Source organism: Suricata suricatta, chromosome 11 (genome assembly GCF_006229205.1).
Source record: "Suricata suricatta isolate VVHF042 chromosome 11, meerkat_22Aug2017_6uvM2_HiC, whole genome shotgun sequence".
Lineage (NCBI taxonomy): Eukaryota > Metazoa > Chordata > Mammalia > Carnivora > Herpestidae > Suricata > Suricata suricatta.
In genome coordinates, this window is record NC_043710.1 from 52,995,590 (window position 1) to 53,023,502 (window position 27,913).

General features: G+C 39.0%; 2 protein-coding genes across 2 annotated transcripts in view; one reads left to right on the forward strand and one right to left on the reverse strand.

Moving 5' to 3' along the window:
• The window catches only part of LOC115272592 (olfactory receptor 52M1), a 42,665-nt gene that overhangs the window by 8,038 nt on the left and 6,714 nt on the right, over nt 1-27,913 (reverse strand). The window contains exon 2 of the mRNA XM_029915622.1: nt 2,812-2,946. Within this exon, the coding sequence (XP_029771482.1) occupies nt 2,812-2,946 (135 nt within the window). The remainder of the gene's footprint in view (nt 1-2,811; nt 2,947-27,913) is intronic.
• LOC115271694 (olfactory receptor 52M1-like) lies at nt 19,455-20,408 on the forward strand. Its single transcript, XM_029914614.1, has one exon. It carries the CDS (start codon nt 19,455-19,457, stop codon nt 20,406-20,408), a length of 954 nt encoding a protein of 317 aa, XP_029770474.1.

Below are 27,913 nucleotides of genomic sequence, written 5' to 3' on the forward strand. Positions count from 1 at the left end.
CACTCACTCAGGTATCCTTCAGGTTCTCTTCCTTCTGGTGTCTGTATTTTCTCCTTCCGCTCTTGCAGATGAGAGTAATGTCCTTCTCAGTTCGATCAATGGGGCAGACGAAGTTTACAGAGCTCCCTTCCTCTCCGCCATCTTGGCTCTGCTGGATTTATTAACCAGTCCCAGTTGGCCATTAAAATCTGCCTGTATTTAGTTTGAGATAATACACTACACTAACATAATTGAGATCTGTATCCAGTCCAAATCCCTTCTAACCCAATTATGGCAGTAAGTGATTTCAGAAAACCCTGTGACAGCACAGTGAAGGTAACTTGGGATCTTTCCCATGTGAAGGCAAACTGTGGTTGGCTCTCTTCTAAGATGGAAATATAGCAAGCATTTGTAAAATTAATCAAGTACCAGCCTTCTTCACTCCATTGTATTTCTGAACAATTGAAACCAGGTCTGAAAATGCTGAGCTATACAATTTAAGCCTCAGTAACCTAGTCTTAGTCCTTCATGAGCCACACAGAATTTGTTGGTACCAATATTCCAACTTCCAGCATGTCATTAAAGTGGTAACATTTTTGCCCACTTAGTATTCTGTATTGTTCAAAATGGACTCAGGCAGTTTCAGTAATTTCCACTTAGGCCAGTTTTAATTGAACATGCTGAGGGTGGATTTATAGGTCCCCTGCCTTACAGTATTAGGTATGGGAAGCAATCTAGATGGATATAATCTCTATCCCAATAATTGAAGTAACATAGATGTGATCCCCTCAAAATGTCTGTTCAAGAATTCCAGAGAATGTTAGAGTAGGGTAGAGAGGGAGACACAGAACCCGAGGTAGGCTCCAGGCTCAGACCTGTCAGCACAGAGCCTGAAACAGGGCTCAAATTCCCAAACCATGAGATCTTGACCTGAGCAGAAGTTGATGCTTAACCAACTGAGACACCCAGGCACCCCAAGAATTCCAACTTTCATCTAAACTCTCACCTTAATCTTATCAACTGTTGTATTTCCATTTCCTCCTCCCAATTTAATCTTAGACCTATTAAGATTTCAACAGGTTTCAGATTTACAATACTTTGGCCTTCTGTGTCGAGGAGTCCAGAATTTTTTCCTGTCATTTTATCTGCATATGTGACTATGCCTAGAGTCCCCAGGTGGTGGACCTTAACCTATATCTTGATTTAATCTGCTTAATCATAGCCTTGGGCATTTCCTGATCAGGTTCTCAACATTACCTTTGCCCCTTTCTGCTTCTTAAATTCCTCCAAACTGGGGAAAATAGGAACAGACTTGGGGCCCTCTCATATTGGGAGACCAATAGGATATCCTTTTGACCCACCCAGTCCTTAATCCTGCATCAACACCTTTGTTTCAATTCCATCATTGTCTACTTTATTCATCCCATTTTTCAACCATTTAAACTTCCACTCTGCTGAGTAGGGTCCCTTGAATCTCCCCCTTGTCTCTCTTTTAATGTTCTCGGTATCAGGAGACCCATACAAGGAAGCTGAGAGCGAATTAGATAAAGCTTCTCCAGTTATTTAATTTTGTAGCCATTGAATTACATTGAGTGCCTATTTAAAGGGAGTCCCTTAATCATAGCATTTACCATAGGTTGGGTAACAGGCATATTCAGCAAGAATATCTGTCCTCATAAAGCCAATTCCATATCACTTTAATATAAGAAGCATATTGGTTACATCACCTAAATGTTTCACTTGACAATTTTACAGGGGGGGACTTTGGCAATTCCCCTTCTCAGGATAAACACTTTATTGTGGCTTTTATCCAGACTTCCAGGCTGTCTGTTTCCTCAAACTCCCTCCAGTGTGTCTGGATCACCTACAGCCATCTGATCAATAGAGTTGCAGGTCCTATTTTAACCCAGACATGTTCCTCATTCTGCAGCATTTAAAACCAAGGACTCAACATTTAAACCAGTTATACTCCTAATCCCTTTTAATAAAGGTTCTTTAGGAAACTGATACTAATCCACAAAATGTGACCATTCCTTTAAACCCCCTAGTTTTAATAATTCCTTGGTCTTATCCTCCCTCTACACTGACTTTCTTAGTGTGACTAGAGCTGGTAACTTATACCTTCTTCCACTGTTCACTCTGTATTTCCCTTTGCCTTCATATCAGCTAGTCATGGTTCTTGACTTGGTGGAGTGATGACCCAAACCTTTATTCCTAAAGGATCTTAGCCATCATCCTGCCTCAGTTATTGTAGCTTTCCATTGACCTTAATCATAGAACATGGTAATTCCAAGAGACATCTTAAGGAACTTCCTGTATGTCCAGGCATATTTCTTACCTATATCTTGGAGTAAGTACAACTTCCCCATGGTAGTAATGACCGACCACCCCAGTGAACACAGGAACTCTCTTCTTTACCTTTTGATTCACAGGAGGAGCTCAAAGTAGCCAGGTGGGAGTCTTAACTTTCAGTTCAGTGGAATCATGGTCTCCAGGAAGAAGCATTCCTTTCTTTAGAACTCAGACCTCCAGTTTAACAAACCCTAAGTTTGTAGAAACAAAGCATAAAACTTAGTTAATGGGTCATTAGAGATAATAGAGGTGCCACTTCCATTTCTACCTCTTAAAATCCTGGACCTGTCAATACTGGCTGTGGGAGAAATAGCACCATATATTGGATACTGACTTAGGTCTACAGAAGCCTCCATTGGATACTCTTTTTGCAACCCTGCAATGTATTTCCTTCTACCTAGCTGGTACTGTAACTGAATCTTCAAAAGGGCATTCCACTACCCTATCAAGCCAGCTACTTCAGGATGGTGGGGGAAATACCAGTGTATTCCATAACATTGGGTCCTTTGCCACATTTCCTCTGCATGGAGTTCCTATCAGAAGCAATACTATGTGGAATACCATGATGGTAGATGAGGTATTCTAAGTCCACATATGGTTTGGCAGAAGCATTGCCTACAGGGAAGACAAAGCCATATCAAGAGTTAAGTATCTATTCCAAGAACAAAATGCTTCCACTTCTATAATGGAAGCAGTCCAATGTAATAATGTCACCAGGTAGCTTGCTGATCACATCAGGAAATGATGCCATGTCACAGTCACAGTGTTAGTCTTTGCTATTGGCCGATTAGGAATTCAGCAATGACCATAGTTGGGTTGGCATTGATGAGTGGAAATCCATAATTACTTACGCCATGCATTCCTGCCACCTTGTCCACTTTGTTCATTAGCTCATTAAGTAATAACAAGTGGCTAGAGAAAATGAATCACTAATATCCATAAAACAGGCCACCCTATCTGCTTGACAATCAAATCCCCTTCTGCTAAATTCATTCTTTGAACATTTACCTGGAACACAAATCTCTTCGCCCATTCAGAAAAGTCTATCATCCCCAGATTTCCTTGTTACCAATTCTTCTAATTCTTTCTTCCAAGTCCCTGACCATCCAGCGAAACCACAGACCATGAACCAGTATATAATTTGCCTCGGGCCACTGTCCTTCCAAGAGAAATGACTGTACTCAAAGTTCTGACCACTTCAGGGATTTCCCTTCACCTCTGTCCTTCAGGGATATCCCAGAAACTGATTATAGTGCTAGAGCAGTCTACTTTCAGTTGCCACCTGCATATTCCATAGAATGGTCTTTAAATCAGGCCCAAGTCTTCCTCTCCATGAGGAGGAACTCTCCTTGAGGCCATAGGTGCAAGCATAGAAAGAAAAGGTGTAACATGGGTCAGAATCATGGATATTTGGGCCACTTCATGTAACTTGTGCATTTAGGGCCTTCTTGGGCCTAATTATATATATACATATATATATATATGTATCTATATGTGTGTATATATATGTACATATATATGTACATATATATACGTATATATATGTATGTATATATATGTGTATATGTATGTATATATATGTGTGTATATATGTGTATATATATGTACATATATATATACACCACTTGTATTTGATGGAATGCTGCTGTTTAAGCTCTACTTCATTGCTTGTGGGTCAGATAAGACCCAGTTTATGATAAGCAATTCCAGTCACATCATAACCTGATGACCCATGGGCAAACATTCAGTCTCTACTAAGGCCCGTAGACTGAGAGAGCTGTTCCTTAAATGGAGAATAGTTCTCCATGGAAGACAGCAGAATTTTGCTCTAAAATCCTAAGGCCCTGCACTACAATTCACCTATAGGGGCCTGTCAAAGACTCCAATCAGTATCCCTACCTACTATTGCTATTTCAAGTACCATTAAATTTGCTGAAATATATGGCCCAAGTGGTAGGGCAGCTTAGCAGCCTGGCGTATTGCAGATCCTATTTCTATACCCCACTCAAAATTAGAAGCTTTTTGGATCTTTCAGTAAGTGAGCCCAAGTAGTACATCCAGAAGAGGAATATCTTGCCTGAAAACAAAGCAGCTTACTAGGCATTCTTCCCCTTCTGATTATTGGAGGAGCCAAACATAACAGCTGATCCCTCACCTTAGGAGGTATGTTGAGATACCCCATTCTATCACTGGACCAATAAAAGCTTCACTGAAGTAGAAGAATACTTAATGTAGTAGACTATATTTTGTCAAAGTTCCAGGTTCACAGTGAAATTGAACAGAGGATACAGACTTCTCCCTATCCCTGACCATGCATAGTCACTTTTATTACCAATATATCTAACCAGAGCAGTATACTTGTTACAATGAAACCTGCATAGATGCATCATACTCCCAAACCATGGTCTACCTTAAGGTTCTGGTATTATAGGAGTCTGGACAAACGTGTAAGGTCACTTATCTATCATTATGGTATCATAGATTATTTTCACTGTCCTAAAAATCCTTCTGCTTTCTGTTCATCCTTTTCTGCTCCTAACCCCAGCAACCATTGTTCTTTTTATGGTCTCTATCCTTTCCCTTTTCCATAATGTCATAGTTGGAATCATACAGTATGTAATCTTTTGAGGTTGACTATTTACTTGGTAATCTGCCTTTAGGTTTCTTTCATGTCCTTATTTTGTGACATAACTGGAAGAACATTAGTTTTAGTTGTACAGCATTTTCATATATGCATGCATGCGTATATATGTGCACATTATGTTGCATACCTGAAACTAATGTGCCATTTGTATCTCAAACTAATTAGACCTGAAGGAAACAAAAATGCATATATAGCAAGATGATTGCCCCAATAAACTTTAACATCCATTGCCACATAGCTGGAAGTTCTTTTTTATTATAAGAATTTTTAAGATTTATTCTTAGCTCCTCAGGGAGAAGCTTATAGTTTTGAGCTCATTCTTGGTTGTGTGTTCCTGTGCTAGGGATGGGGTTTATGGTGAAATGGTCTCTTGAGCCTCTTCTGCCCATTTCAAAGGTTTCTACTTATTGCTCTTTAGGCCAAATCAGCATAATGACATCAATGCAGTAGACCAGTGTGATATCTTGTGGAAGGGTAAGGTGAACAAGATCCTGGACAACTAATCTATGACACAAGGCCAGTGAATTAACATGCTTCTGAAGTAGGACAGTAAAGGTGTATTACTGGCCTTGCCAACTGAAAGCAAATAGCGTCTGGTAATCCTTGCAGGGATGTAGAAGAGGTATTTGAGAGATCAATAGCTGAATACTAGATACCAGAAAATGACTTAATTTGCTCAAGCAATGAAATAACATCTGGCACAGCAACTGCAACTAGTCACCACCTGGCTAAGCTTACAAGAACCCATGTCCTCCTCTAAAATCCATCTGTCTCCTGCAAGGGCTAATAGGGATGTGTTGGGAGTGAATACCCTGTGTCCATCAAGTCTCTGGTGGCATTAATCTCTATAATCCCTTCAGGACTGCAGTATTGCTTTTAGCTTACAGTTTTCCTGGAGGGAGTTGTAGTGGCTTCCACTTGGCCTTTCCCACATTCTGATAACCCTCACATCACAGATCAGGGAGCCAATGTGAGGATCCTGCCAGTTGCTGAGTAGGTCTATTTTAGTTATGCATTCTCAAACTGGGAAATAACCGTGGGATGATTTAGGGTACCCATCTAGCCCACCGTAAGATGGATTTAAACAAACTCCATTACCTTACTTCTACAATCCCTATTCTGATTTGACCACAGTGTCATTTTGGGCATACTGGAATTTATGTCCATTCAGAGCCAGTGTTAACTAATTTTCCAAAGGGTCTGATTATTTTCCTTCATGCACAGTTACCCTAGTTAAAAACTAAGTATCTTTGGGGAAGACTGGGAGGAAGACTTCCATATAAACTTTTGGTAGTGTGCCAGGTAGTGTCCCCTCAAAGGAACTCAGCCTCCCACTCAAGAGGCTCTGGATGTGTAAACTGGCTTAAGTCTGGGAATTAACTGAAGGGCCAGGACTGTTCTTAGATTCAGGTTAGACTTTACCCAGAATCTTGTTTCTATAGGTCAAGAACTTAGTAGGCTTCCTATATACTTCATTTCTAGGAATATTATGATCAATTATAAGTCTATACTAACATATATAAGTTGTAACTAGTATAGATTTATAAAAGTATATATGAGTATATAGTACACATATAGTGTATAACTATGTAAATTACAACTTAAGCATATAGTTACAAGTCTATACTAGACAAAAAATCCTGACTGGTACTGTGCCTCTGCTATCCATCATAGTAACCATGCCCAGCTGGTCTTTGGCAATTAAGCCCTACCACTTGACTCCTGCCATTCTCACTTCAGGTAGACTGCAAGGCCTGGCCTATAGACCAGAGCAAGCACAGAGCTCTTCAAAGAGGCTGAGACTCTCCTCACAAACTCCTTTCTTACAGTTGTAGCGAAAGGTGTATTTTTCAGACCCTGTAAGAATATGCGAACTGACCTTAAATGACAAATCTACCTTAACATTGTATCTCCAGTCTATGAATTCATTTTTCTACAGTTTTCCAAGGCAGATCTGGAATTTCAATTTATTGTGAGTCACCTTTTGGTCCATGTTTTGGCCAAAAACCAAGCAGTTTAGAGACCTTTTGATTCTGATCTGCAACAATAAATCTAGAATCTCTGCTTATTGTACCTACCTCAATAAACTTGATCATATCAATTTTCTTTCCTACCCACCACCCTTAATGTCCATTCTCATAAATATTTTATGGGTTTGTATGAATTAGAAAACTTGTTCTCTTAGAGTACAGTGTACTTCTTCATGGGTCATGCTTTACACCTCACCTTTAGGGCTCTTGCTGAACCAGAAAGCAAAGTGGGTGGGAGTGGATCCTAAGGAGAATCTGCATTGTCCTGTGTGGCAACTCTCTTAGGGAAAGTCACTACAGTTTTCTCAACCAATAAAGGGTTAATCCCCTCAGGTGGAGAGGCCACTTCCATTAGGCAAAGAAGACTCACCAGAATGAAAGGGCTCATTGCCCCTAGCTTTATCGGGGGAGAGGGGGGGGGGTCGATCCCCTTTCCAATTTCAGGATCCCAGTTTTTCCTAACTAAGACCCTTACTCTGATAGATACCCTGCAAGGCTGAGTTCAACTTGCATTGTAACTTAGCCAGTCTGATTCTGGGTTGGTTATTTTTCATCCCCCATTCCCCCCTCCCCCAGATGTCTCAGCCCTATGGCTATAGGGCACACATAGACACTTCCAGGGCCTTATGTAGCTCTTGAGCTGGGAATTTGAATGTCTGAGCTCATCTTTTTCTTCCCCTACTTTACCCAGTGACATCAGGAATAGCCAGCGAATTCCATTCATCTTGTTAATCTGACAAATGTTTGAAGGTATCCTACATGGTCACCCATAACCTTGCCTCCTTTATTTAACTACAGGTTTCTAATGGTAATACTTCAAGTTTCAAGCCATGAACTGCTCAAATGGTCTTTACTGCTGGAAACAGTGGTGTCTTTATATCTAGTCGGATTTAAACTAGATACCAAGAGCCAATATAGAAAATCCATCCTTAAAAATCTGTTCTTATAGTTTCCAAAAGCTGAATTAAGGTTTTGCAGAGAAACAGACCAATTAGAGGGGTAATTTTAAAGAACTGGCTAATACAACTAGGCGAACCTGGCAATTCCAAAATTTGAGGTAAAAGTCTGACCTAACGTTCTCATGAATAAAGTTAGGAATATGGAGACTTAATAAGTGGAAAAAAAAAAAAAGAATCCAGATTCAAAAGTAGATGTGAGATGTGAGTAGAGATCAAAGTATTCTCTGCTGTCTTTAGTTGTAGCTGATTTTTAGCTTCCATAAATCCCCAAAAATTAAATGTATGGCCTATAGAAGCAAGCCAACACTTCTTGTCTCACTACTCCAGCCTGTTGTTGAACTTGAAAGCCAACACCATGATCATGGTCTGCAGTCCTTCAGAACACCGACTTTAGAGAGATCATGATTCAACATAACTTCTGTTATCCTTAACCAAAGTGGTCCTTATAAGTTGATAGGCTGCCAATTTCAAGTTGGGCTTGAATGAAGTTAAATTGTTACTAAAATGGAAAACCAAAGTGTGGAGAAATGGGATTGCTGTGATTGCTCAATATCTGAGGCCATGCTGAAGTTTTCCTATATCCACAAATAAATAGGAATTGTGCTGGGGTCAAATAGCTCCCAGGAGGAGACTCATTTCAGGGTTATCCTTAGGGATGGCTATGAAAGACAAAGTGCAAGGGTAGGTCTCCCAGTGTATGCAAGCTTTCAGCTAGATTGACAAATCACTTTCCTGGTAATAGGGAGTTTTTTGATCAGGTAACTGAGCAAAGTCTCATGGGGATCCATGGGATAATTTGTGGACTGAATGTATCCCCCCTACCTAACCCCCAAATTTTAAAGCTCTAGGATAGCTATTTGGAGAGAGGCCCTCCAAAGAATTATGGTTAAGAGACTATAAGGGTGGGGTCCTGATCCCATGGAATTAGTGTCCTTAGACACCAGAGAGATCTCCCCTTCTCTTCATATACACACAAGGAAAAAGGCCATATGCAGACATAGCAAAGAGGTGGTGGCCTGAAATCCAGGAGAGTCATTACTGTAAACCAGCCATGGTGGTACCATGATCTCAGACTTCCAGCCTCCAGAACTGAAAAATTTTAAGCTAACCAGACTGTAGTATCTTCTTATGACAGCCTGAATGAAACTGATTCACCTTATTTCTGGCTGTCAGTAATTATTTGGTAATCTCCTTTCCTCCAGATCAGTCTTTTCCCCTCATCACATCTGTCTTGTACTTGTTCCATTTCTCTTTAGATGTGTGGAAGGTGCATAAAGCTATTCAAATTTGTAGATTCCTAAAGAACTATACTCAGATCTAGAGAAAGCAGTGTAATTGAGGGGGAAACGGAATGATTTTATATCTACCCAGGAAGTAGATGAGACTTGGTAAGAACTCATAAGTGAACAAATCATTCTTCATTCTGTCCAGAGGAATCTCAGACCTTCTCCCTTGCCAGTCTGTCAGGCAAATGTCTTGGGGAAGACAGATTCCTTCTAGTAATTAGACCTGTCTCTTATTAGAAGTGCTAAAGGAGTTATATACACATTCCAAAGCTGAATTATGCCAGCCCTATCTTATGTCTCACTTTTCCAAGTTCTAAGAGGCTACTAAATATCATGCCCTCTACATATCCACAAAACTCAGGGTCAGCAATGAGGTCCCCTTTTCCATTCCTGACTTTAGTATTTGTCTCTTTGACCAGTTTAAGACTAAGGGAAAATTAGTTCTTCTAAGTAAACCAGGTTTTTGGTATCTTTCGACTCTTCTATTTTCTATTTCTTTGATAGCCATTCATATTTCCTTGCTTTGGCCTGCTTTGGATTTAGTTTGCTGTTACAGTTGAAGAGTCTAAGTTTCTACCTTTTAGATCTTTCTTCCTTTATACTTGAGGCACTTAAAAACTACATTTCCCTCCCAGCACTGCTTTAGCTCTCTCCCATAAATTTTAATATATATTTTTTCATTCAGTTAAAAGTGTTTCGTAATTTCACTTGTGACAGCTTTCTATGAGCCACTGATTACTTAGAAGTTTAATTTATACCTCTTTGGAAATTTCTGAATGTCTTCCTTTTTTTTTTTTAATTTATAGTTTGTCAAGTTGGTTTCCATATGATACCCATGCTCTTCCCCACAAGTGTCCTCCCCCATAACCATCACCCTCCTTCTCCTTTCCCCTCCCCCTTCAGCCCTCAATTTGTTTTCAGTATTAAGAAGTGACTTATAAATTGCCCCCCTTTCCCTCTTTTTCTCCCCTTCCCCTCCCCATGGTCCCGTTAGGTTTATTATTGATTTAATTCCATTGTTGAAGAACATACTTACATAGTTTCAGTCCTTCTAAACTTACTGTATTGTTTTATGTCATACCATCTGGTTATTCTGGAGAATGGTCCCTGTGTGACTGAACAGAATTTGTATTCTGTAATTGTATAGTGTTTTGTAAATGTCAACTACTCTTTCAATTTGATCGCGTTCAAATTTTCTGTATCCTTGCTGTCTAATCGCTATATAAATGGAGAATATGGTATCAGTTTCCAACTACTTTTTTTCCTATGTTTTGGTGCTGTTACGTGTGTGTGTGTGTGTGTGTGTGTGTGTGTGTATAAAACATGCGTAAAATTGGTTAAGTGAGGAAGATATAACGGGAAATTTCTTTTGTTGCTCTTCAATCTTTCCTACATGCTCAATTTACTCTCTGGTATCATTTTCTTTCAGCCTGAAGAACAACCTTGATAATTAAACTAGACCATTGGGCCCTTCCCAGGGCCTTGTTAGATTTTACTGGCAGCCAAGTTTTAGACAGTCTTCTTAAGATAAACATATGTGAGATAAAGTTTGATAACGCTGTAATGGCTGATACGGGTTGTATACCAAGCCAGAGGAGGTACTTCAAAAACCTCTTATGGGTTGTCAAATGCTAATCACCTTAGTGGAAATCATGAAATGATGTCCCTTACCGGGATGAAGTCTCCTTGAAGCCCAGTTAGTTTCTTTCTTCTCCTGGAATGTGTCAATTCTGCAATCTGGAGGTCTTCATATCTAGGCAATCACAATCACAGTCATGAGACTATCATGTTGTGGTCACCCAATTGTGGGCTCAGCTTTTTGCTTTATCCTGACAATTTGGTGGCAGAATTACTCTACTCCATGCAAGTCCAGAGAGATGAGAGGGAGGCTAAAAGAAGTGTTCCCAAGCTTCTTTCAAGCTCCCCTATTTATTAAGCATACATTTAGGGAAACAGTGTGCAATACATCAGTGTGCTGTGTGACAATAGAAACATATTGAAAATGTGCAGAAAAACAAATTGAGGCTTTCCCAAAACTTCAAAGGAGCAGATGTAGAAACCAGGATATAAAATGGGATAAGATATGTCATGAGATAACATGGTCTAATGAATTTATGAGCACAAGCAGGACCCAACCCCTAGGTGTACATTAACTAAACAAGTGAAGTGTGGCATGCCTCCTAGATATGCATTAACTAGATAACAGCATGCCATGCTTTGCTTCTCAGCAAGGCCAGAAAGCAGTGTTCTGCTTTGCAATGCATTTCCTATAATCAAACCCAGGATATAGCTATTTGATATCCCATAAACAATTAATTTTGCACTTTCATAATGGCACCTGAGAAGAGACTTCGGATAAAGCAAGAGGCCAATAAGGCAAATGAGTAGGTTGAAATAAGAGTTCAGAGCCTGACAATAAGGATATGGTAAGGATAGAGAAGAAAGTAAATATTTATGAAAAGTTAGGAAATCTCAAAAGTTCTCATAATCCAGATCAAATGTCATGAATTGCTAATAGTGATGGTGAAAGTACCTCATGTATATGTCAGAATTTTCCACAGAAAACATTTCATTAAACATATAGATTGCTTGAGTAGTATAAGCATTCTTAACATTTTTCTAATCCATAAGCATTCTTAATATTTTTCCAATCCATGGACTGTTTTCCCATTTCTTTGTATAATCTTCAATTTCTTTCATAAGTGTTCTCTGGTTTTCAGAGTAGAGGTCTTTTACCTAGGAATAAATCTAACCAAAGAAGGTATCTTATGGGTTTTGGTGCAATTGTAAATGGAATTGATTCCTTGATCTTTCTGTTGCCTTATTGGTGTATTGAAATGCAACAGACTTCTGTATGTTAATTTCATATCCTGTGAATTTACTAAATTAATGTACTCAAGCAATTCTTGGTGGGATCTTTCAAGTTTTCTACATAGAATATCATTATCTGAATAATGAAAGTTTGACTTTTACCTTGCTAATTTGGATGCCTTTTATTTCTTTGATTGCTGAGGCTAGGACCTCCAGTACTATATTAAATAATGATGATAGTGGACATTCCTGTTGTGTTCCTGACCTTAGAGAAGCTCTGTTTTTCCCCAATGAGGATGATATTAGCTGTGGATCTTTTGTATATGGTCTTTATGATGAGGTATGTTCCCTCTATCCCTACCTGGTTGAAGGTTTTTATTAAAAATCCATTGTACTTTGTCAGGTGCTTCTACATCTAATGAGAAGATGATACAGTTATTATCCTTATTAATGTGGTATATCATGTTGATTTGTTAATATCAAACCAGCCCTACAGCCCAGGAATAAATCCTACTTAAGCATGGTGAATGATTCTTTTAATGTACTGGTGGATTTGATTTGCTATATTTTGTTGAATTTTTGCATCCATGCCAATCAAGGATATTGGCCTGTAATTCACCTTTTTAGTGGGGTCTCTGGTTTTAGAATCAACATAATGCTGGTCTCGTAGAACAAGTCTGGAAGCTTTCTATCCATTTCTAGGTCTTGGAACAGTTTCAGAAGAATAGGTATGAACTCCTTAAGTGTTTGGTAGGATTCTCCTGGGAGGCCATCTGGCCCTGGACTTTTGTTTGTTAGATTTTTTTATTGCTGATTCCATTTCTTTGCTGGCTATCGGTTCAAATTTTCTATTTCTTCCTCTTCCAGTTTTGGTAACTTGTTTCTAAGAATTTATCCATTTCTTCCAGATTGCCCAATTTGTTGGCATATAACCTTTCATAATCTTATAATTGTATTTCTGTAGTGTTAAATGTGATCTCTCATTTGTGACTTTGAACTCTTTTCGACAAGTCTGGCTAAGGATTTATTAATTTTAATAATTCTTTCAAAGAACCAGTTTCTAGTTTAGCTGATCTGTTCACCAGCATGTTTCACAGAGCTAGAACAAACAATTTTAAAACTATGGAACCACAAAAGACTCCAAATAGCCAAAGCAGTTTTGATAAAGAAAAAGCTGAAGACATAATTCTGGACTTCAAGTTATATTACAAATATAGTCTTGAAGATAGTATAATACTGGCACAAAAGTAGACACATGGATCAAGGGAACAGAATTAAAAACCCAGAAATGAACCTACAACTATATGGTCAACTAATCTTCAACAAAGCAAGAAACAATATCCATTGGGAAAGTCTCTTCAACAAATTTTTTTGGGAAAACTGAACAACATGCAGAAAAATGAAACTGGAACACTTTCTGACACCATGAAAACTCAATGATCTTTCTCTCAAAAATAAAAATATGTTAAAAATGGATGACCTAAATGTAAGGCAGGAAACCATCAAAATCCTAGAGAACACAGGCAGCAACTTCTTTAACCTTGGCTATAGCAGCCTCTTACTAGACTCATCACCAAAGGCAAGAGAAACAAAAGCAAAAATGAATAATTGGGACCTCATAAAGATAAACTACTTTTGCACAGTGAAGGAAACACCAAAACTAAAAGGCAACCAACAGAATAGAAATTTCCAAATGACATACCTGATAAAGGGTTAGTATGCAAAATATATAAAAACATTCAAACTCAACACCCAAAAAGCAAGTAATTTAATTACTAGGAAGACCTGAAAAGACATTTTTTTCAAAGAACACCTGCAGATGGCTAACACACATGAAAATATGGCTCTGCATTATTCATCAGGGAAATACAAATCAAAACCATGAGGAGATACCACCTAAGACCTGTCAGAGTGGCTAAACTTAACATAGGAAACATCAGATATTGGTGAGAATGTGGATAAAGGGGAACTTTTACACAGTTGGTAGGAATGCAAACTGGTGCAGCCACTCTAGAAAACCATTGTGGGGGTTCCTCAAAAATGCTAAAAATAGTGCAATTGCTGGGTTGTAGGGTAGTCCTAAGTATTTACCCAAAGGATACAAAACTTAGATTCAAAGGGTCACATGCACCCCAATGTTTATAGTGGCATTATCAGCAATAGCCAAATTATGGAAAGAGCACAAACAGTCATCGACTGGTAAATGGATAAAGGGGTGTGTGTGTGTGTGTGTAATGAACTATTACCCAGCCATCAAAAAGAATTAAATCTTGGCATTTGCAACATTGTGGATGGAGCTAGAGTGTGTTAATGCTAAGGGAAATGTCAGAGAAAGACAAATAACCATATGATTTCACTCATATGTAGTATTTAAGGACCAAAGCAGATGAATTTAGGTAAAAGAAGGGAGAGGCAAACCATAAAATACTCTTAAAAAATGTTTTATTCTCTTGAGAGAGAGAGAGACAGACGGACGGACAGACAGTGCAAGCAGAGGAGGGTCAGAGAGAGGGGGCACAGAATCCAAAGACAGGCAGCAGGCTTTGAGCTAGCTGTCAGCACAGAGCCCAACGCTGGGCTCAAACCCATGAACCATAAGATCATGACCTGAGCCGAAGTCAGACACTCAATCAACTGAGCCACCCAGAGGTCTTCATAAAATAGATTCTTAACTACAGATAACAAACCAAGGGTTGCTGCAGGGGAGGTGGGTGGGGAATGGGCTAAATGGCTGATGGGTATTAAGGAGAGCACTTGTGATTAGCACTGGGTGTTACATGTAAATGATGAATCACTAAATCCTACTCCTGAAACTATCACACTATATGTTAATTCAAATTTAAATAAAAACTTACAGCAAAGATTGAAATTTTGTTTTATCTTCTGAAATCATACTCCCCAGTTCATTTAAGAATATTAAATATGTGGTAGAAAATGGGGAAATAACCTGTTCCAAATATACTGGCCACAAATTGTTCAAATATAGAAAATTATCACACTGTAGAAATTAAAAATTGCTTTGCTCATCCATATAATGGGTATTTTAAAAATTACTAAAGGGCAGTTTAGCAAATGAATTCATTTGAAACTAGGTTAAACATAAACTGAATGCTTTTGGAGAACAGTTTGACAACAGGATTCATGAGGCCTACAGAACAATTTCCCTTCTAGGATTCTATTCTAAGGTTGAACAGAAAAATGTTGACAACTATGTACCAGTTAGTAAACAAACTAGTCTTACTAAGAAGTGAAAGTTAAAGTAACCACAGACCTGGACACACATTGTAACTTGTGATTACAAATATTTTTAATAGGTTTTTTTTTAAAAAAATTACAATGTTAGTGACTTCTATATAGTATATGAAGCATAACTAGGCACAGCTTATATCTTGTTTTTAAACAATATAAGCAATAATTGACCCAAAAAAATCCATATTGATTATACCAGTATCTGATGGGTTTTTTTTTTTTTTCCAGACTTCTATTGTGAACTCTCTCCCAGTGTCCCTCTTGGAGACCTTGAATACCTCCAGGCTTGAGGCTTAGGTGTCTTAGACCTGGGGCAGTCATGAGCCCCAGCAGGAGAGTAGGAATTAAGTCTATAATCTAGTCCTGAGGATGGAGTGGGATTAGGGGGACAGTCTGGTCCCAAGGGGATGGTAACTTGAAGATCCAGAGGGAAGGGTGAAGATTTCTCTGTGCAGCCCTTGAGAAATAGCTGGCTATTTTTGATACCTGGATAAATAACACAGGAGAAAATAGTGAAGAGATCAGGACTATGGCCTTCCCTTGACTCTAAATTTGTCCAAGCATCCAGATCAGAGGGGACCACTGTAAGGACCATAGCCTAGAGCTTGGAGGACAGCACCCACCAAGAGTAAGTACATTCCAGTGAGGGAGTCCAAGTCAGTGGGAGCAAACGCCAAGGTCTAGAAACTACATTTGTCTTATGGTCCAACTAAGGCTTACATTCTTCCTGATTCTAGTCAAAATAGAATAGAGCACAATTTAGCCTGGGTTATGAAGAGGAGAAATCTCAAGGCAGGAGGCCTCATTGCCTAGTACTGTCCATCAGAATATGAGAGGAAAAATTGGACTATTGCAGCCTTCTTGGGCCTCTGGTCTCTTGATCCACAGTCAGACAACCTCTAAGTTGATCCTAATACCATTAGCCAGTCTCTTCAATGATTATACCCATGTTTATAAAAGCTCCTATAGTTAAAGAAGGATCTGGAACCAACAAGGTCATATGGAAGCAACACTGTGTGTCTGAGTGCTGTGGAAGAGGGCAAAGAATGGAGGGGAGGAGTAGGGAAAGAGAAAACACAGTGCCTATTCCAGAGGCCAGGTATCCTAACACTGGACTTTACACACACACACACACACACACACACACACACACACACACACACACACACACAATTATAAGCAGGTCATCTAATACATGAAGTAGCCCTAAAGTAGTTACTTCATTTTAGACTGGGAAATAGGACAGAAAACTGGGGCAGTGTATGCTCCCTAAGTTAGAGCCAAAATCATTAGAGTTAGTATTTGAATCTAAGTCTGTCTTAATTCTAATCCATGTTTAATTTTCCATAGCAAAACCTTTCTCAGAAGCCTGACTCATCAGGAAGCCTTTTCTAGGACTTACAGACACTGGTCACCAGTCCCACGTAGGGATGCCTTTATGTGGCCTGACACAGGAAATATTTCTCTGTAATATTCTAAGTAAAGTGACACAATTCTGGTGTCACAACCTAGTTCAAACCACCATTTAAGGTGCCAATTATCAACGCTTAGTGGATTTTCTTTTTATACAATATGTTCATATTCTGCTTGTCCTAGCCCAAAATTTGATTAGTTTCATTGACTAAACTGGGTCTGGCACAAATCAAAATTAGAATCTGGGGGTTTAAGTTCACCCTATGAACATTAATTCCCTTTGTGATAATGCAGAGTAGGTTACTTGAGCAATCGGGCCCCTTCCTGCTTTAGGATGATAGTTTATCACAATATTTTTAGAGAATACTTCAGGCATTCTCCTTGTTGTGAAATAAAATTGCATGTTGACTAGTGTTCCTTTTAAATCCCTGTCTCCTCTCTAATTCTTGGACTTCTGAGACTTCTCAAAGATGTCCCATGTAACAGATAAACATACTAAACTGTGCCAATTTGCAGAATCTAAGGTTCTGGTCTACTCGCCATAGTGAACAGCAAGAATGCAAGCAGAGGGAGTTACCACCATGTGCCAAGAATTGCGTACTCCAATTATCCTTTGCAGTTGATATACTCCTTTTTTTTTTAATGAAATAGACAAGCTTAGATTAGTTGCCCATTTAGATAGAGTGAGATAAAGGCCTGGAATGAGAAACCTGGTTTATTAGGTGGCAAAGCTGGTGCCCTGAGCTACCCCTGTGTGCTGCCTCTTTCCCTGGTCTTCTCCAGAAGACCTGGAAGCTCACATTTGAACTCTGAGGAAGTGACTTCACACATGATCACTTACTGGCATATTAAAGTACCCAATTCACAGAACTGAAGTCAGTGAGTTAATGTAACAAGAACACTTGTGTAACACTTTAAAGTTCACAAAACTCTTTTTCTTTTCAGCACCCAATCACTGGCTGACCAAGAAGTAAGCAAACGTAAAAAAACTAGCGTTGGAGCTACAATTAGAGATCCCTGAGGTCTTAGGGGCATTTTTTTGTGCTTACTTGCTATGGAAATGTAATTACTACTTGTATTTTAGACAAGAATATCTTAAATGTGTGTGGACTTGAGACGATTAGGAATTTAGGGACTACTCACCCACTCTGGTGTAGACTCAAGTTCCCAAAGCTTTGTAGGAGAGATGATCTGGGATGACCCTTCAATAATAGGGGAAATCTGCCTGTGTAAAAACCAAAATGGTGGCGAAACCCTCTCAGCAAAAACATGGCTGTGTGAAGAAAGTTACCATGGTGAGGGTGGGGAGGCTGAGACTTGGTGACTATTGCTGAGAATCTGTTGGGAAAGAGCAGGATGGCAACCCTAAGACAGGACAGGTCCCAAATTAAACTCTGTGCTCTCAGGTTCTGAACGCTGAGGATGTGAAGCAATAGGATGCATTGCTGGTTTCTTAGAGATGCCTACAGAGCAGAAGAACAAGAAGTGGACGAGACTTTTACAAGTAATAGCCAGTGAAATAGTGCTTATCTCTCTTTAAAGAATAGAGAACAAGAGGATGCGGTCAGTAAGAAGGATCCTGTCAACTGTTTTCTTTGTCTATTCTTCTTAGTTGTTATCAGGTAATGTGCAAAATATCCAGTGAGATATGCTTATAAAAAGATGTACCTTTTCTTTCATCTATCTCATAGATACCCAGATTCTTAGTTTAATTCTGTCATTAGAGTAAACCTTTCTTAAAGAATTTTGTCTGCATCTTTTAACCATGAAATATGAGCAACTTTAAATGAAAGATCTTTTTCTTTGAGAAACAAGATCCTGTACCAAATATCTTTGAAGAAGTTCATTAGATTTGACAATCTGACTACCCCAGTGTTAAACACTTAGAGAAAAGAAAATTGTACCTCACTGTGGTGTTTTCCTTAGTAAACTGTCCCTCTCTTTTTTATTGGGTTTTGATATTTGTAAGACTATTTTAAAGCCATTGTACACTTTTAGAAGACCGAATATACACATAAAAAAGGAAGATAAAGGGTGTGTTTTTACACTTCAATTATGTTTGACACATACCTATATTTTAATGAAACTACATAATTTCAATCTGCCTCCTGCCATCCCCCCACTGTAATATGTAAACATTTTACCAGGTAAATACATAGGTCTAAAAATACTATAAACCTAATTCTAACTCATTGAATGGATGTTCTACAACTTAAGAAATGCTTTATTTTGAATATACATGGCTTCCAAATTTTCATTAAAATCAATAGTTGCAAATAGCATCAATGTTGTTAATGCTACTATTTACACAGAGAAACATATGCCCGTACTAAGCTAAACACATTACATAAATATACATGTAATCACTGCACATAGAACTTTTCTGTAGTTTCCATTTCCTTTTGAAAGTACTTCCCAAAGCAAAAATACTGGATCAAAGGGGATCAACCATTTGGGGAGACTTCTAGGGTAGATTAAGGCATTTTAGCAGAAGTCATAAGCATTCCTATGTCTATATTTACCATTGGGTTTTTTTCATGCATAATTTCCTTAATAAAAAATGCAACATGCCAATTTTCAAGTAGACATTCAGAATTATTTATTATAGGTTCCACCAGTTGCACAAGATGAAAATAAGAATCTAGTAGTCTACAGTTTACAGAGACAATATCTTTCATAAGAAGTCTAAAACTAAGACCTCCTATCTCCTGGATACTCTACTCCCTGAAACATGTTCATATCTAATAATGCCTGCTTGGTGCCTAGTTCTTTCTGGCTTACTGGCATTCCAGGGTTGGAGTCCCTGCACATCTGGCTTTCTATTCCCTTCAGCTCTATGTACCTGGTGGCTGTGGTGGGCAACTTGACCATCCTGGCAGTGATAAAGATGGAACGCAGCCTGCACCAACCCATGTACTTCTTCCTGTGCATGTTGGCTGTCATTGACTTGGTCCTGTCAACCTCTACCGTGCCCAAACTGTTAGCTATCTTCTGGTTTGATGCCCACAACATTGACCTGGATGCCTGCTTGACCCAGATGTTCTTCATCCACTGCTTTGCCACTGTTGAGTCAGGCATTTTCCTTGCCATGGCTTTTGATCGCTATGTGGCTATTTGCGACCCGTTACGCCACACTTCAGTGCTCACTCATGCAGTGGTGGGTTGTTTGGGCCTGGCTGCCCTCCTCCGTGGAGTACTCTACATTGGACCCCTGCCCCTGATGATTCGCCTGAGGCTGCCCCTTTACCGGACACAAGTCATTGCCCATTCCTATTGTGAGCACATGGCCATAGTCACCGTGGCATGTGGTGACACAACAGTCAACAACTTCTATGGAATGGGAATTGGCTTCCTGGTATTGATCTTGGATTCATTAGCCATCACTGCCTCCTATGTGATGATTTTCAAGGCTGTAATGGGATTGGCCACCCCTGACGCTAGGCTTAAAACTCTAGGGACATGTAGTTCTCATATTTGTGCCATTCTTGTCTTCTATATCCCCATTGCTATTTCTTCTCTCACTCACCGCTTTGGCCATCATGTGCCTCCCCACATCCATATCCTTTTAGCCAACTTTTATCTCCTCATCCCGCCCATCCTCAACCCAGTTGTCTATGCTGTCCGTACAAAACAGATTCGAGAGAGACTTCTCAACATTGTTAAGGCAGGGTCTCAACCCAAGTAACTGTTCTGCCTCTGTGGGGCCTACAGATAGCTAACACAAAAAGGCTCTGCCTGGGGAGGCCAATGCAATAATACCCATGCAACTAAATCTTACATGAGTTGTGGAAATGAGAGTCTAAGAAGAATGCTAGAATATATTCCATTTGATTATGGATTTTCTCAAAGTAGAAGAACATCTGGGGAAGCCAGGGCATGAGTTCTTATATAGTATCCCTTTTCATATTTGACTTCATAAAACTACAAGACAGAAGCATGCTAACCATAGAAGTAGGATCATTTCTATCTTTGACATTGTTTGTAAGAATTTCTAGTTTCTCTTTGGGGTATGCTTTGCACAACTTGTAGAAGATAAAATTATACTCCAATACCTTCTTGAAGACAATTTGCAAATTGTTAGTAAAGACCTTGAAAAATTCAACTGTATTAGCAATCTTCAATCCTTTTGGCTTGCTGCAGAAAAGGCCTTTTGTTGAGGATGGAGGCAATATGAAAGAAATCTTAATAGGATTTGGACTGTACCTCACTGCCCATAGGAGCTAGTCCTCAAGCCAGGTCATTCTCGAACTTAAATGGAAATGCAATATCCCACATCTCCTCTTAATAATTAATTGGGAGAAGGGAAGAAGAGACTGAAGGACATTAGGAAATTTTGTTTTGGAGACCCTGAAATGGTCATGAAGGACAGAGGCCACGTTGAAATAATGACAAAGAGAGAAGAAAGTAGCAGTGGGATTATTGACAGGAAAGAAGTTTGGTAGAGAATGGAGTAAAAGTGATGAGATTAAGTGAAAACCCAGTGGTAGGTACAAATCCTGAAATAACTTCAGATCCTTCTGGAAAATTCTTGATTTTGTTATGATTGGCCTCTTTTTGTTAATAACAAATTCTATGAGATGATTATTTCATGCTAGAAACCTTCAAGAATTTTATGGTAATGCATGAAAAATATAGCAGTTCCCAATTTTAGTGATTCAGAATTATGGTATATCCATTTTAGTTCTAAAAGATTTTAGACTTTAAATCTAAAATGTTCAATTACCCTCATTTACAAGCCATTACAAACTCAAAGGTGACTTACCTTAGGTTAAAAAATATTTTAAATATATATTTAATAAATATTTAATACTTAACATCTTATTTAATATCTAATATTTTGAAAGTATAACCTAAAGGTAATGATTAAGCAACAGCAATATTCAAACCTTTTATCATCCGAACAAATTTTTAAGGAAAACACAAATTTGGAGCTAGCTAGGGGTTTAAGCTAAACTTCAGAAGAGTTTGATATTTTATTTCCTCAGAATCCTATGCTTAATGCTGTTTAGTTGGAGCATATTGATTTTCCTCCAGTGTTTTGGTGTAAGGTGTGCTCATTCCCCCATCTCCTTAGCAAGGACTCTGGGGTCCAGTGCCAAACCCAAGTTCACATAGTTTAGAAACTTATATGAACAAAATTTTGGTGCCAAATATAATATTCCCACTGATATTTTAAAATTAGGAGTTGATTAAAAGATTTAAAGTTTATCTCCTGACCATAACCCCAGGCTTTGGAGAAAATTAAAAATGATGTTCAAATCCATCAGTGGCACCAATGCGAAGAGAATGACCAAAAACCTTTGTCATGGGATTTTTCTTTGGTATACTGTGTAAAGTCCATGATTTATGCTACACAAAACAGTGTGCATAGAGGTCAAGGGCTGTTATTTGGGGTTTAATTGCATACAGTAGAATTAGTACTATGAACTTTATTGCCAAATATAAAAAATACCACAATATGATGTTTCTAGTGAACTTCTATGTCTACCATAGTCCAAAATCAAATACCAAAGGTCTCTAGCTTCATCCCCTTATGGCACCGAATGGAAGTAAAAAGGAGAAAATATGATATGGATGTGTGCTTCCCCTCCATTCAGGGACAATCACCCATGACAACACCCAGACCTACCAGACTCGAGGTGTGAGCTGAGTTACAGTAAAGCATTTAATCCCATTGTCAAATGTAGTCATGTCTGGGCTCTTTCATGAACTTTCATGAAAAGGTGAGCTCAGCAGGATGGAAGGGAATGTACCCAGGTGAATATAGTATGGGGGCATGGCAAATAAGTTCTATAATTGAACGTCTTATATAAAGTCAATATCTTGTTTCTCCTTCACACAAATGTATCTTTGTTCTTTTTCTATCATCCACACTCAAGGTGGGAATGAAAGATTATAAGTACCTCTTGAGCTAGCAAAAGTCTTCATGGAAAAAGTGAAGACTGGCGGGGAAGGGGTACCTGGATGGCTCACTTGTTAAGCATCTGATTTCAGCTCAAGTCATAATCTTACAGGTTTGTGAGCATGAGCCCCTCTTCTCTCTCCCTCTCTCACCCACACCTCCCTCCCTCCCTCTCTCCCTCTCTCCCTCTCTCTGCCCCTTGCTCACTTGTACCCTTAAAAAGTGAAGGGAGCCATCCTTATAGTTACTTGTAAATGGTCATGTGACAAAGTTGGTTAAGAACTTGGGCTCTGAAGGGGCCCCTGGGTGGCTCAGAGTCAGTTAAGCATCGGACTTCAACTTGAGTCATAAACCCACAGTTTGTGAGTTCAAGCCCCACAGTGGGCTCAGTACTGACAGCTCAGAACTTGAAACCTGCTTCAAATTGTGTCTCCCTCCCCCACTCATGTGCACGCGCGCTCTCTCTCTCTCTGCCTCTCTCTCTCAAGAATAAAGAAACATTTTGGGGCACCTGGGTGGCTCAGTCAGTTAAGCCTCGGACTTCGGCTCAGGTCAGATCTCACGTTCGTGAGTTCGAGCCCCGCGTCAGGCTCTGTGCTGACAGCTAGCTCAGAGCCTGGAGCCTGCTTCCGGTTCTGTGTCTCCTTCTCTCTCTGCCCCTGCCCCTCTCATGCTCTGTCTCTCTCTGTATCAAAAATAAATAAAACATTAAAAAATTTAAAAAAAAAGAAACATTTTTAAAAAACTAAAAAACAAAACTTGGGTTCTGGACTTATAGTAAAGGACAGAAGTGGATCTGAACCAATAACTCCCAGACTTTGGATATATTCACAATCTAAACTTCAAGTTCCTTTTTAAAACATTAAAGTAATGAGAGTAGCTTCTCAATTTTATTTATAAAGATGTAATGACATAATGAATCTAAAATGCCTGCCTCATTTCTGGCACATAAAGGAAAAAACTTGTATTTTAAAAGTAACAGAATCTTATTGTATACTGAAAGGCCCAGAAGAATGACTTAAACAAGTCTCTAGAAAAGCCATAGTGTCTGCAATTGCTCCTCATGAATGTACCAGCCTCAGCTCTAGAAAATTCTTTCTGTTCTTTGCTTCAGAACTGTTGCTTAGCAACAGAGCCAGCTTTCCTCTAGTCTCCTTGGCTGCCCAGTACCCATTCACGTACATCTGAGGATTTTTAACTAGTGACACCCATTTATTTAGTCTTGGGATGGCAAAAAGCTAAATATCTCTAAGCATCTCTTGTATAACAAGTCAAAACCCATAGTCACATGCTCAGTTGTACAAAAATGTCCCTTTGGTTTTTTCCTGCATCATCCAACATAGGGCTTACAGTAAAAATAAAATCAAATTGAGCTATAGTAGATTGGATTTGTTGGAAGTCCTATCAACTTTAATTTCTTAGTCCATTTCAATTTATAGTTTAGTATAATATAGGTTTTAAAATTCTCCCAGTTTTTTTTGTCACCTCCTTACTTGTGTTAAATTTAAAATTGCAGTAGGAGATGGGTGTGTTCTTATAAGATTGCTACCATGGCAGTTACATAAAAGAGGATTCTCTCCTTCCTTATTCTCTCCTGACCTCTGACCCCCAGTACATCCTATTCTATACTGATGATGCTTCTTCACATTGTGACCATGGGAAATGACCATCTCTACTGGATTCTCTGGCATGTTGATCCACTGGGATCATAATCATATTCCCACAGGACCCTGGCAGGGATTGTTGACTCTGTATCCTTCTAATTCTCATTTCTTTGCCCTAGCAGCAGGGCTGTGTGCAAACTGGTCAGTGATCACTCTTACTTTCTTTTACCCAGCCTCTTTGTCTCACTTGTGTCTCAGGAATGCTTAGGATCCACTTTGACACCACTTGAGTCTTGGGAGCCTCGCTGAAAAATGAATAAGAGGCATGGTTCCAACTAATGTTTTTCTTCCTGCTGGACACCTAGGATCTTTGTGTCTAACCTAATCTAAAGCCAGAAAGATAAACCTGTTATGCCAGATAAGTTACCCACATTCTTTTTTCTTTTCAGAACAGATGCTCTTATAAATCTTCCGTCTTTCTGGATCAAGGCTTTTGAACTTGAAAGCCAAGAATCATCAGTCCTGCTAGAAGGGCACAGGAGAAAGCCCTGGCTGTTCTGATCTTCTATGACTGGGTTCTAGGAACCAAGGGTTCTAGGAATCGAGCTTGAGAAGTACAAAATATTTAGAAATAAAAGTCTGAGATCTGAAAGATCTATACTTGTGGAAATCTTGCCTGGCCAGCACAAATCTTCTTAGAAACTAACATGGTTGTTTACATTTTTCCTCAGGAATGAGAGAAACCAACTCACTTGAGTCAAATGGAACAAGCATTATCCATGTATAAAATTTATTATTTTGCTCACAATTGGATAAGAATCTTGGGAAGAACTCCTTTTCAAGAAATAATTTCTGGTCCAATCCTGATTTGTTAAAGTGAGACCTAATTACTCAAATGATAGAAGCATCTCATTGTGTTCTATAGACAGAATATAGACAAATAGATAAGTAGACAGGTAGACTTTCCACTTAGGAGCTAATGTTATTCTCAACTTGATTAGTTCAAAATGCCTCAGATGCATCTAATGTTAGGGCATGTACTGTGTCTTCCTGGACAAGCTGAAACTGTTTCCCAGAATTCCTTTTCCTATGAGGTTTCTGGTTAGAGGTGCCTGGAGGGCCCATTTCTGTGGACTGAAAAGCCATGGTGACATAGCAACCATTATTTTCTGAAGAGTAAGGTAGAGCACCCAGTGCTGCTTTAACTCCTAGCTCCCTGATCTGTGGGTTCACCTTGTGCACAAGGAGTAGCCACTGAATCCACAATTCCTTCATCTCCTGCTTTATCTCCTTCCATTTCTCCAGATCCTGGGACAGATGTGTGCTCCACTCCATAAAAAGCAGCTCTTTCTTCCAGTCACCTGCACTATAAAGGTTGGAGGCAAGGAGTGACATGGAGATTCTAGGCTTCTGTAGGTTCCAGTTCATCCTTGGGAGATGCTTATCCTTACTCTTTACTCTTCCAGTCCACATCCAGGTTTTCTGAGTGTTGGTCCTGCTGAACTATAGGATAACTTCAGACATAGTCTTCCATATAGTTCACCAGATCCATTAGTTGCTTAAAGTCTAATACCTATAATCAGTCCCTTAATCCATATCATTCATAGTGGTTCGCCTCCCTAATCAAACCATGACTGACATATCCTATCTCTATTTCCAACCTCATCCAGCCTAAGGCAGGAAAGAAAATTCAGTCAGTACTACTCAGTGTATCTTTGTAGAATAAGAAGGATCTCACTTTTACCTCTTTAATAATTTTTTTTTACCACTCCTGTTGGCAGTAAGAATTTATTCATAGGGTTAGGATAGCTCCCTAATAGAGAAATGTTTTACCCTTAGACAAGAATAAAAAGTTACAAGTTAAAAGTTAAGCATACATGGGACATGAGTTACTACAACACAAGGCTCTGGGGAGAAGATCTATGTCATTGAGAGATTTCCTATACTTGAGAGATTACAAGGCTACAACTAAAGGGAATCAGTAGAATACTGTTTAAAAATATACAGGGGAACACATGGGTGGCTCAGTTGGTTGAGTGTCCAACTTCAGCACAGGGCATGTTCTTCTGGTTTGTGGATTCAAGTCCCAAGTTGGGCTCACTACCATCAGTGCAGACCCCACTTCAGATCCTCTGTCTCTTTCTCACTGCCCCTCTCCTGCTTATGCTCTCTCAAAAAATAAACAGTTTTGTCTCCTTTGCAGTGCAGAAGCTTTTTCTTAATGAGGTCCCTATAGTTCATTTTTGCTTTTTTTTCATGGATAAAAATAGTGGTATATTCAAACAATGGAATTTTACTTAGTGAGAAATGAAGAAACACTATTGATATATGTATGCAACAAAATGGATAAATCAAAACCATGACAAATTACATTGATTAAAATGCACAACTTAAAAATTTTTAAAGTTTGAAAAATGCATATACCATTGAAACCATTATACTGATGAAAATACAGAGCATTTCTATCACTCCAGAAAGGTCATCTCCTGTTCCTTTTCAGTCATTTCCCCATCAGAAGAAATCACCATTCTGATTTTTATTGCTATACCTAAGTTTTTCCCATCCTAGAAGCACATAAACATGGACTCATACAGACTATAAAATATAATATCTATCATTTCTTTTGTTCCATTTTTTCTACATATTGTTACAGTTAGCTTTCCTTCTATTTATCAAGAAAAACTAGGAGGTCTCCATTATTATTTTACAATGAGGAAACCAAAGCTAAAACTGTAGCTAAAATTGTAGAAACTTGCTGGTCCTGACATAATAGCATAGATAAGCCTTGCAGCCATGCAGAACTATCATATCTGTGATTTTTCACACCTTGGCTATCTGACTCTTGTTTGCTCAGGCATATCTACTTCTCTTCACTGTGTGTCTTATTTCAGCAATATATTCTCTGAACTCTTTTGTGTCTTCACACGGATATATATCCGAGAAGGGGCAGAGAGAGAGGGAGACACAGAATTTGAAGACAGGCTCCAGGCTCTAAGCTGCCAGCTCAGAGCCCGTCGTGGAGCTCAAACCCACAAACGTGAGATCTGACCTGAGCCAAAGCTGGAGGCTTAACCGACTGAGCCACCCAGGTTCCCCTACCTACTAATTTGAAAAATTTGTTGGTATTGATAAAATAAGATTTTAGAAGATTACACCTAAGCTCCCTTTTTTAGGTTCTAAATTGAAAAACAATGACTTTACCAAGGAAGACCAGAATGGAATTGCCTTTGAGTACCAGATATGGGAACAATGTTCCATTAAGGATCTTTCAGCAGACTCAGCTTCCTGCAATTTTTATCTCCACTGAATGAAGATGTAAACTTCCATTTCTGATAATACAACATCCAGATATCTTCCTTCTATTCATGTATGTACACACTCCCTTTCCTCTGGGTTCTTATTGCTGGTAGTGATAGAAGCTTAGAAGTAAGAAGGCCAGCCATAGTCAGGAAACGGAAGAAGCATGGTGTCAATCATCAAATAGACTCCAAACTAATTCTTGGGCGAAACTTGGAGGCAGACACACACACAGGCTACAACTAAGCAGATGATAGGACAGAATTCAAGCAGAATAGGCTGTTAAGAATTGTGTGCATTTGTGGGGAGAAGCACTGGGTGTTATATGGAAACCAATTTGACAATAAACTATTTTTAAAAATTGTGTGCTGAAAGAGATGGCGGTTC